This window comes from Sinocyclocheilus anshuiensis, unplaced genomic scaffold (assembly GCF_001515605.1).
Source record: "Sinocyclocheilus anshuiensis isolate Anshui unplaced genomic scaffold, SAMN03320099.WGS_v1.1 scaffold224, whole genome shotgun sequence".
Taxonomy (NCBI): domain Eukaryota; kingdom Metazoa; phylum Chordata; class Actinopteri; order Cypriniformes; family Cyprinidae; genus Sinocyclocheilus; species Sinocyclocheilus anshuiensis.
The window spans coordinates 436335-448050 of record NW_015558577.1 but is presented as its reverse complement, the minus strand read 5'-3'; the positions used below and the strand labels follow the sequence as shown (position 1 = coordinate 448050).

Genomic DNA, 11716 nt, shown 5'->3' with positions numbered 1-11716 from the left:
AGCTCAAAGAAGTAGTGAACGGCCATGGTTTTGGTCTAATTTTATTTCTTTCTGCTTGGTGAGTGCCTTACAAACTGTTCAATAATTCTTCAATGTAGGCATCCAGTTAAAAAAAACAAAAACATTTTTTTTTCACTGTAGCATTGAGAGAGTTGGATTGTGGGATGTGTCTAAACACCCCAAGCTTCTTTTTTAAGCAATCTTTGACCCAACCTACTGCTACAGCAAAAAAGACCTGTGCTTCAAGCCCCATCCCCAGTGGTCTCAGTCTCCAATCCTTTCTCCGTTCTTCAATCCATTCCAGCCTTACCCTGCAGCTCTGCCAACCCTCGTCTGCTTCAACTCAAGAATCTCCTCCCACCTCCCGTTCTGTTCCCCACCCACCCACGCTCCGCCTATGCCACCAGCTTACTGTAATCATTTGTTTTCTCTGCCAGCAATGGGAGCTGATCCAAGCACAAGGCTGGCCCCACAAGTGACAAATGCTCCAATCCTGAATTTCCCCTTTTTCTGTTCTGCCATCTACTTTCTGTTCTCCAAATTTGGCAACGGACCAACTCCTTTTCCTTTATACTGTACTTTGCTGCAGAATCGCTCTTCTTTAAATAGAAGTGCTCTATTCACAGCCAGCCATGATTTACTTATTCCACCAGCAAAAGTGTCTGGTAATAGATGGGTTACTGTGATGGTCATGTGATCTCAACATGTCTGCCCCAATCACAAACAAACAAACAAATAAATAAATATAAAAAAGGAAAACACAGATTTACTCAATCATATTAGTTGAGATATACACAACAAAATATTTCTGTCCTAAATATCTGATTTCTTTGCCTTCAAGTAGGCTAATGTAATTCTCTAAAATCTACAGTGTACTACATTAAATTATGCAGGGCGAATGTAAACTAGTCAAGTAGTTGAAAATTATATTTTGCTGTTGACATTACTGAAACATGCGCGCTTTTGTGGCTCAAACTTAAAGGGATAGTTCACCCAAAAATGAAAATTCTGTCATTATTTACTCAGCCTCATGTCGTTCCAAACCCGTAAGACCTCCATTCATCTTCGGAACACAAATTAAGGTATTTTTATGGAATCTGAGAGCTCTCTGACCCTCCCATAGACAGCAAGGGTCCTTACATGATCAAGGTCCAGAAACGTAGCAAGGAGATCGGTAAAATAATCCATGTGACATCAGGGGTTCAACCGTGATTTTACAAAGCTACGAGAATACTTTTTGTGCGCAAAAAAAAAAAACGCCTTTATTCAACAATTCGTCACCTCCACGTCACCCAAGCGCCATTTTGTAGAGTATCCACTGAACGCAAACAGTGTATGCTGTTCTGTGTCAGCTGCGGCACGCGGATACGCTTTTTACGTCGTTTACGCTTTGATTTGAACGTAAACAGCGTATCCGAAATATTCTCATAGCTTTGTTTTAGCTTTTAGCGCTTCTGGACCTTGATAATGTAAGGACCCTTGCTGTCTATGGGAGGGTCAGAGAGCTCTCAGAATGCATCAAAAATATCTTAATTTGTATTCCGAAGATGAACGGAGGTCTTATGGGTTTGGAACAACATGAGAGTATGTGTGGCGGCCCTTCCCCTGTATATACCGGTTCACATTTACAATTTACAAACATTTACATCTGCTCTGCGTGTTTCCTGCGTAAAAACATAAATCTGAACGAAAACAGCAGATGGGCCGGTTTAAAATGCTAATTCATTCTCTGCCAGCAGAAGGCGCTTTTGGAGTGGCAGAAATAGAGGTTTCCCAACAACTTCAGTCTACTCATCACCTTAACTTTAATTGTGTTTGTAGTCGGCGCCATATTACTGTCCACTAGCCAGACCGATAAACAAACACAGACTGTAAGTTAACTTCAGGCCAGGCGCGTGCGTCCGATGAAACCGTCCATATGTATTTAGTCTATGGAAGCATAGGACCATAAAATGTTCAACCAATCAGATTATTCTGTCCAAACTTTATGATAGGCTGTCCTACAGTACCTGCCTGTCGACATATGTATTTGCATACTTCCGCGCACGCACAGACATGATAAGTCATCAGCGCGTGAGGGCATGAGGTGAGCCGCTCCATGAAAAACCTTTTTTTTTTTAAACACTTCTATTAATTTTTTTATGTTTAAAGCTTTTTTAATGAGAAAAAAATCACAGAGTGCACCTTTAAGACGTCTGTTCTTAATGTGCTGAGCAGCAAGTTGCAGAGCTAATTCTGGCTGACTCTTTGTTCAGTGCAGTGGGGCATTTGCCAAGTCTCTGCTCTTATATCTCCCACCCAAATGCAGCACCAGGAACTGTAGGAGGTAAAAGCAAAATTACGAAAGTAAGCTCATGTATGACATTTCAGTAGCCTTGGAAATGTATTAATTGGTTCCCAACCCTGGTCCTGGAGGCACTCCAACACTGCACATTTTGCATATCTCCTTTCTCTGACACACCAGTTTCAGATCTTGGCGTCTCTACTAATTAGCCAATGACCTGAATCAGGTGTGTTTGATTAAGGATACATGCAAAACGTGCAGTGTTGGGCTGCCTTCTGGACCAGGGTTGGGAACCACTGAATTTTAGACGACCATGATCAAAGCCCTTGTGCAGAATTAAAGATGGCACAGGTATTGTCTGAGAGTGCATTCACAGATTCACTGAAGCTTTGTGTGGATTGGGATACCAGTGTTCTGCTTAATACAGCACTGTAGTAAATAACATTTGTTTTTTAATAATTTCCACAGTGGTAACATTTAATGAAATATACTAGTAAAGAGAAGTAGAGCTATTCTCACTCTTACTCTTTTATTATTACTTAGAGGATGAATTGGATAAAGTTAGGAATAGACTGAAACCACTATTTTTCAGGATTGATTGATTGATCGGTTGATTGATTGATTGATCAGTTTTTGCAGTTTTCAGTTCTATTCTTTGATTCTAGCAGGATTTTTTTATTGAAGCCCTTTACGACTGGTTACAAATTATATTAGAAAAAGCCATTAGCATTCCTTTTAGGCTTTATGTTGTAATTAGATTAATTTAAAAACAATATGTCAATGGAAGACCACAGGATAAAACCATGTAGTGCTGGAGGAGGCGGGGCATCGTGCCTTTTGTTGATGCTGCTGCATGAGACTGTATTCACTTCTGCCTGTGGGATGCTGAGAAAGACTCTTTACAACACTGAAACCTACATCCCCTAGAGCTTTTCTATTCATTACAGCAATTTAACTTTCATAGGAACATGGGAATTTGGGAATATACTCTTTATTTTACCACCACAACCTGCCTATGGAGTGGTAAGAAACCTAATGGAAATTGAAGTATGAAATACCCATGAGCTTTGTTGAATTATTGGCTTTTTTCTCTTTTGCTCTATTTAAGTTATTTTAAGTCGAACTGTTCAATAATATTTCCTGCTTACTTGTAAGATTAGTGTTAAATGTCTGCTGTGTTTGGATTTCAATATTTCAGCTGCAACTGTGACATCAATTAAAATTGATGTTTTGGTTTGAGGCTTGTTAGTTGAGGATACAGGCCAGAATGCCAGGTTAATAGGTAAGGACAATAGGTAAATCGGATCAAATGTAAAGTCATTATGTTGGCAGTTTACATTTGCACATGTACGGTATGTATACCATTTAAAATGTTGCTTGAATCTGCTTTGCTAGGAGTCAGGTTATCTTAATTGTTCTAATTGCTGAGGTTTTTTATAATAAAGGGTCTTTGACTGAATCTTTGAAGATGTGGTTACACTGGATGCATTGTCTTTGTGTACAGTAAAATGTCTCTGGTGTAGGCAAGGGAGTCCAGCTCTCTGGTTTCTTTGTTAGACACTCATGAATCACAGGTGGCTTTTTGAATAAAGAAAAGGCCTGACGTAATCTAGAGGATGTCCACGGTGGAATTAGATTATGAATGGATGTGATTTTAAGGGAATTACACTGGGAAAAAGATCCCTTTTATTAGCCAGCTAGATGAGAGAGGGCACTGAATGAACTTTGGGAAAGAAACTAGAGTTACCTTTTTTCATTTGCTTTTTACATACAAAAAGTACTTCAACATAATATCTTCACGAGTTACATCAAAGTTCTCTATGCTGTTTGCTGTCCAAATCTGGCAAATGTTAAAAATAGTTCAAACAGGGAGTTAGATGCATACTTAAGGAAAGTGGATGCATTCAATCAGTCAGACTTCCTGGTGGAGATTTAATCACTGAAACCCAGCAGAAAAGCTTTGATGAGAGCTTCAGATCAATACACGTACATCCAAATGAGCTGGAACAGCTGCCTCTGTTGATTTGCAAGCGTTCTCCTGAATATCTCATTCACTGCACGCTGCAAACCTCTTCTGGAAGCAGCTCGCAGTGCAGATTAACTCGAGGTGAAACTCTGCAACCGTGTCACATTGTTCATTCTCTGACAGTGTCACTTCAGGGAGAGCAGCAGAGGAGACTCTACAGAGACTTGATGAAAGACTATAACCCACTGGAGAGACCTGTGTTCAATGACACACACTCACTCACTGTGTATTTCAGCTTCAGTCTCATGCAGATTATGGATGTGGTAAGTTAATTCAGTAATAAAAGATGAAACACGTAACACACCCTGATAAAGTATGACCATGAATGTTTTAGGATAATCCAAGTACATTTGTTCCACCATCAGGCTATACCAAATCCAAATCACTCTAGTCTTTAGTCTTTTTTGCAAAGAAAATGTTCACTGATTGTCACCAAAACAAATGTTCTGTTCACTTTGAAATCCACCAAGATTACAGCAGTTTGTTGCTGCAGGTACTTTACATATTTAATGTTTTGGAAATGTACATGCATAGTCACATTTTACATTAAACTAAGATGAGGGAAAGCATTTTAGCATAAAATGTGGAAGTGAGGAAAGGTAGCATCAAGCTTTCGAAGATTGCAACATAAATATTTTGGCAAGCCACGACAGATCATTTGTCACAGTTCATGCAGCAATAGAACTTGAAGGGTAAATGCCATATTGAATTTTACACAGATGAAAATTAAGCTGTGGGGGATAGATCTACAGTTTGTACAATTGCATCCACTGGATAAAAGTCCTAAATTGAGTTTGTCTGCACTGATTTTTTTTTTTTTTTAAAGATTTTTCATCAGCTGAACAACTGGCATGTTCTTAAACAACAGTACAATCCATTAAATGCACTGTACTTCTGTTCCTATAGCCTTTTTTTCTGTCAAAAATTAAATATGGCACTTACTGAGGTCTATAATTTCAGTTCAATATAATAATTTTCTGTAGTAACATTAAGGTTTTATTAGACAGACAAGTTCAAGCATCTCACAATTGATCAGCTCAACAGTATTTTGATAGATGTGAAAAAAAATCATAAAACTGCCTCAAATCACATTAACTACATTCCCTTTGAAAAAAGTGGGCACTTAAATGTAATGAATGTGCACATGCACTGTACTTCAAATCTACACTGAACAAAATAACACAGACTTAGACAGATTTGTGAACAATATTTGAGAGAAATAGGCCTTTTGTGTACATAGAAAAAGTCTTAGATCTTTGAGTTCAGCTCATGAAAAATGGGGGCAAAAACAAAAGTGTTGCGTTTATAATTTTGTTCAGTATAAGTACACTTTAAAAAATAAAACTTGCAGATAATATAATACTAATGAAATAAAAAGTCACTAAAGTATAAAGAGAGTTTAAAGAGAGTCTTAACACACTCAAAAGTGATTATGAAATGATTAAGAAAGCACTCTACATTTCAATAATGCATATTAATCTAATTGTAGTTAACGTGTGTCCTCTTTTTAACAGTATGCTAAAGCATACTCTTAGTTATAGTGTCTTAGGGGTTAAGACCATGTAAAATGCGATTTTAAAACATGTTTTGGAGGTAGTTCTTTAATCATCTATTCAGTTTTCATGAGAGTGCATCTTTGTCCATCTACAGGATGAGAAGAATCAAGTACTTAAAACCAACATCTGGTTGCAGCTGGTAAGACACCAACACCTATCACTGTCTGACAGACTGCTCACCAGCAATGCATTGAAACAGTTATGTTTAATGTGACTTGTGAGACCTCTCTGTGGGTCTGTTATTAATAGCTGAATGTTAATAACTTTGATGCAATGGATTTGTCTCTGCTTCCATGACAGTCCTTCAAATGCTGTCCTTGGTCAATGCTGTACACCAGCAAGTGTGCCTATGAATCTGAAACCCTTATTAACTGCATTTAAAGATCTCAGCAGTCTATCAGTAAATATAAATTGCATCTAATTTAAATGTATTTGACTCTGCTCCATTAAAAAACCTTAACAGAATATAAATTGAATGAATTATGAATTATAATTAATGTATACAGCTTCATAAAATTTCTGCCCAAAGAAACCTTCTGTATGTGCATGTAACCTCTTTAGATTCTGATGATTATTTGACATATCTAACGCTTAAAGAAGACTATACAGAGATTGATGTTCAGATTCAAGTTAATATCATGCCTAATTCAGTTTGCACCGAGCATACACTTTTAAGTGTAAATTGCCTTGTTGTTCCTGATTGACAATGATGAAGAGATCTTCTCTTTATTTTAGTACTGGTATGACTACTATCTTCATTGGAACATGTCTGAATATCCCGGAGTGACGAATGTACGATTTCCTGACAGTCAGATCTGGAAGCCTGACATCTTACTGTATAACAGGTTTGTTATCTTCACACAGAGAGTAATCGATAAACCCATATGTATATGTGACCCTGGACCACAAAACCAGTCATAAGGGTCCATTTTTTAAAATTGAGATTTAGACACCATCTCAAAGCTGAATAAATAAGCTTTCCATTGATATATTGTTTGTTATTGTTTTGTATATTTGGCAGAGATACAACTATTTGAAAATCTGGAATCTGAGGGTGCAAAAAAATCAAAATATTGAGAAAATCGCCTTTAAATTTGTCCAAATGAAGTTCTTAGCAATGCATATTACCAATCAAAAATTAAGTTTTGATATATTTACAGTAGGAAATTACAAAATATCTTCATGGAACATGATCTTTACTTAATGTCCTGATGATTTTTTGCATTAAAAAAAATCAATAATTTTGACCCATACAATGTATTTTTGGCTGTTGCTACAAATATACCCCAGCGACTTAAGACTAGTTTTGTGGTCCAGGGTCACATATGGCTTATCAAAAAAGAGTTCCATAGAAACCAAACATACCTTTAGAAGTTTAAACCCTGTTTGTGAACGATTTCTTGAGAGTTAGTAAATTGCCTGGGGGAAAAAAGTGCTGGTAACAGTAAATGGACACTGAGTTTGCACTACGCCATGGAAAACAAAGGTTTGGCCTCATTTGTCCCTGTCTACTGGAAAAGCAGTAGCAGATGGTAAAGTGAATTTGCCACAGAAGATGAAGAGTTTGCCACTATATGTTGAGGTCAAATTAATCAAGTCAGTTAATCGCTAAATGGAAACTAAAATGGAATCAAATGAGATGTTATACATCCACTGGAATATTTATTTATTGAAAAAGCATTCATTTTGTTAGTGAATTTTGGTTATGTTGGTTTAGCAGCCTGGCCCACTGTGATCTTTTCTATGGGAATTTCTGAGACCGAATTCTTTATTCTCAAACATGCCTCCATTATCTACAGTGGGTACGGAAAGTATTCAGACCCCCTTAAATTTTTCACTCTTTGTTATATTGCAGCCATTTGCTAAAATCATTTAAGTTAATTTTTTTTCCTCATTAATGTACACACAGCACCCCATATTGACAGAAAAACACAGAATCGTTGACATTTTTGCAGATTTAGATTTTAGCAAATGGCTGCAATATAACAAAGAGTGAAAAATTTAAGGGGGTCTGAATACTTTCCGTACCCACTGTAAATGAGAATTAATTTAGACAAACACATTTACATAACTGGAACATAAACCTGAACATGTCACAAGGCCATTTTGATTTGTCTTTGTCTACTTACTGCACAGCCATTAGTGGTGCAAAATAATTCGGTGTAGATGAAATACATTTACTTTGCATTGGACTAATCGCAAGTGTTTCTAAGTGTTCCTCTGAGATGTTCATAAATCATCGTTGTGTTCTTTTTACTTAAAACGATTCTTGTGTTCCTCACAGTGCTGATGAAAGGTTTGATGCCACATTTCATACTAATGTGCTGGTGAATTCCTCTGGTGCCTGCCAATACCTACCACCAGGTACGTTTTAGATGTTTATAATGCCACAAGTAAGTTTTCCCACTTGATCTAGAAAAAAAAAAGAGTTTTATTCTACAAGGGGAGGATTGCTATGAAAGCCTTTTTCACATCAGAGTTAAAAATAAAATACGTATTTGTGTGATAATTAAAAACAAAGAATGAAGTCAGACTCTGAACTAAGTCACAGTTGAAAGATAAAGTATAAAATTCCAAAATTAAATTCACAATTACAAAAAACGAAAGTCAGAATCATGAGAAATTTAGTCACACACAATTACTTGGTGAAGACAGCCAAGTTGAGATGTACTTCACTACTCGCTTTATCTCGATAACTGTCCAATTATAGGACACTTTTGGTTGTGGCAGTAAAATTTATATTGCTGACAAATAGGGTGTTTATGCAATGGTGTGACAAACTAAAAAGCTTTCCTTTGGCAAAATGCTGCATCAGCATCATTAATATCAGTATGATCCAAAACCACTTTTGTATTGGCATGCAACATAAAAACAATAAATAAAAAAAATGCATAGTGCACATTTAAACTAATTTATATTATGCAAAATCAGCAAATATGATTTTATGCTAATATGGAAAGCTACATATACCCTTTCCTTATAGGTTTGCCTTATTGACAAACTATTTGATGTGAATGGAGATTTGCTGTGCAGCATTCACCTCTACTACATCATTTACTTTTCTCGCTGTGAAAGCTGAAGCAGGCTCTATCCTGAGATAAACATTTGATTCATGAGTAGATGTAGTCCAGGCAGTGAGTTTGCACTAAATTCTTTTTGTAGTGACATTGAAGAGATTGCCTTCTCTTGAACCTCTATAAAGCTTTGTCAGAAGCCTATTATGCTTTATGGCAAAAGAAAGCAATGAAGCATAGAGGGAAGATGATGTATTAAACAATCAACGGTTTGAGTATACGTATGTATGTCTTTACTGGCACCTTCAATTTAAGATCGTCTTATTGAACGGTTCTCCCGATGTTCATTTTCATCACCATTATGGTTTATAGAAATCGAATTTTCAAAGTTCACTTATATGACAAAGTAATATTACTCATAATTATGATGATTAATGTTAAGTATGTTTTGTTATAGTTGTTACTATTATGAGTTTAAGGACTTTAAGGAAGATCTGTTTTATTACTCTCCACTAAAAATGTTCCACATCAGTCAGTTCCCATTTCTGTTCGCAGGGATATTCAAAAGCACCTGCTACATCGATGTCCGCTGGTTCCCCTTTGATCTTCAGAGGTGTGATTTGAAGTTTGGCTCCTGGACGTATGGGGGATGGTCTCTGGACCTGCAGATGATTGATGCTGACATCACAGGATATATTGCAAATGGAGAGTGGGACCTTGTGGGTAGGGTGATATACATTCTACATTATAATGTGCATTATTAACCCTTATGCTATGCTGAAAATCCGTTACCCAATTTGGTGTTCCCGGTTAAAAGTGACCAGCATTTTGAAAATTGCTTGTAAAGCTCTCATAATGCTATATTATCACCAAATCTTGCATTCAATCTTTTTGTGAACTTGATTTCTTTCAATCACAACAGGTTTTGTATTGCTTTTTGAATCTGATCGGTCATAGGCCTCATTGATCTGTACTTATGCACCTCAGTTTGTGAGTGAAAAAAGCATCATTTCTGGATAACTGAGATGCACAGGCTCAGATCAGTGAAGCTCAATCATTTCCAAAATGAAATACAAAATCTGTGCTAGTTGAAAGAAAACAAGTGGATAAAAAAGTCAATATTTGGTAATAATATCGCATATTGAGAGATTTGCAAGCATATTTTTTGGTAGGATAGCCATTTTTGACCAGGACCACTCTGTTTCACTAAGTTTTATTCCAACGCATTAATCTTAAAGCTGCAGTACGTAACTTTTTTGTGTTCAAAATTGACAAAATTTATATAATAAGCGAGAACACCATGAATCCATGTTCCAAACCGTGTTTTTGGCTTGTCCTGAATCACTACGGTACACCTATAATAAGTGTCTATATTCGGACTATTTAGACTGGTTCGGGTAGGTACCGCTGCGAAAAAGCAGCCCAGTACCTGCGTGATTCACCATAGACATAAGCAGAGAGAAATAGCTCTGGCTACAATGTTCTTCCGCAAGACGCACGCCGTTCTGTTTATTAACCACTAGAGCGCCAAAAGTTACGGACTGCAGCTTTAACTGGTATTTTTTGGAAAAGAAAATGTTTTCCAAGTCAAAATGATGGAACATACCATGAGGGTTAGAAGAGTCAGAAATCTCTTGCAATCTTTATCAGTATTTTGTTGTTTTCATCACTTACAGTATTTTAGCCTTCCCTTGTGAAAAAGTAGTGTGCTTAATTGTATTGAACAATGACTTCTAGGGTGCTTAAAATCTCAAAATATATCATAAAAAATATGTATACTCATAGATAATATTAATGAAAGCCCACTTAAAAATATAAAGAGAGTACACTGTCATGACTGTTTTTTTTTTCATTTACAAAGTGCACTATGCAATTGTAATACGTTTTATATTAAAATACATTTGAAATCATGCTTTAGTAATCTTTTGTTGGGTTTTAAAGAAGTACACTTATTTTGATGTGTTGAATAACATTTAAAGTACTTGATTAGAATTTTAATTGAGTTATTAGATAGGCCTATTTCATGTGAAGTTGATATATTTTAAATGCACTACTGATTACACGCCTAGTAGAAACTACATTCATTTATATTTCATTTGACATGAATACTTGTCAGTACATTCAGCAATACACTATAACCATATTTCATATTTTAAGACAATAGAAGAAATTATGAAATTACAGATAACGATGTAAAAAAAAAGGAAACCACCAAACAAGGACCCACGAAAGTTCAGCTGCATTTAATATAAATGTAAACTATATTGCATTTTAATTTAAATGAAATTGACATGCAATTAAGTGTCAGAAACAATACATTCAACTTGCACACAGATATATTATTTCAATAATAAGCACTTTAGTATGCTTAAAGGGATAGCTCACCCAAAAGTGACAATTCTGTCATTAATTACTTACCTTCATGCCGTTCCAAACTCATAAGACTTTAGTTCATCTTCAGAACACAAATTACGATATTTTTGATGAAACTCGAGAGCTTTCTGACCCTCCATAGACAGTAATGCAACTGACACGTTCAAGGCCCAGAAACGTAGTACGGACATCGTTAAAATAGTCCATGTTACATCAGTGGTTCAACCTTAACATTATGAAGCTACCAAAATACCTTTTGTGCGCAAAGAAAACAAAAATAATGACTTTATTCAACAATTTCTTCTCTTCCGTGTCAGTCTTCGATGTGTGTTCACAACAGTACCACGACACAAGCGTGTGCATTCCGCTGCTTGCAAACAAGCCGCAGCGCATCCAGATTCTACGTCAAAACACCGGCTCCTGCGTCAGCAGCACCACACGCATCCATGGTGCTCTCCTGACT

General features: G+C 36.5%; 1 protein-coding gene across 1 annotated transcript in view; it reads left to right on the top strand.

Annotated features, from left to right (window-relative positions):
- Window positions 1-3188: 3188 nt before the first annotated feature.
- LOC107679711 (neuronal acetylcholine receptor subunit alpha-7-like) overlaps window positions 3189-11716 on the top strand; it is a 13940-nt gene continuing 5412 nt past the window's right edge. The window contains exons 1-6 of the mRNA XM_016475340.1: window positions 3189-3307; window positions 4434-4573; window positions 5961-6005; window positions 6602-6711; window positions 8151-8230; window positions 9436-9603. Of these exons, the coding sequence (XP_016330826.1) occupies window positions 3253-3307; window positions 4434-4573; window positions 5961-6005; window positions 6602-6711; window positions 8151-8230; window positions 9436-9603 (598 nt within the window). The 5' untranslated portion in view covers window positions 3189-3252. The remainder of the gene's footprint in view (window positions 3308-4433; window positions 4574-5960; window positions 6006-6601; window positions 6712-8150; window positions 8231-9435; window positions 9604-11716) is intronic.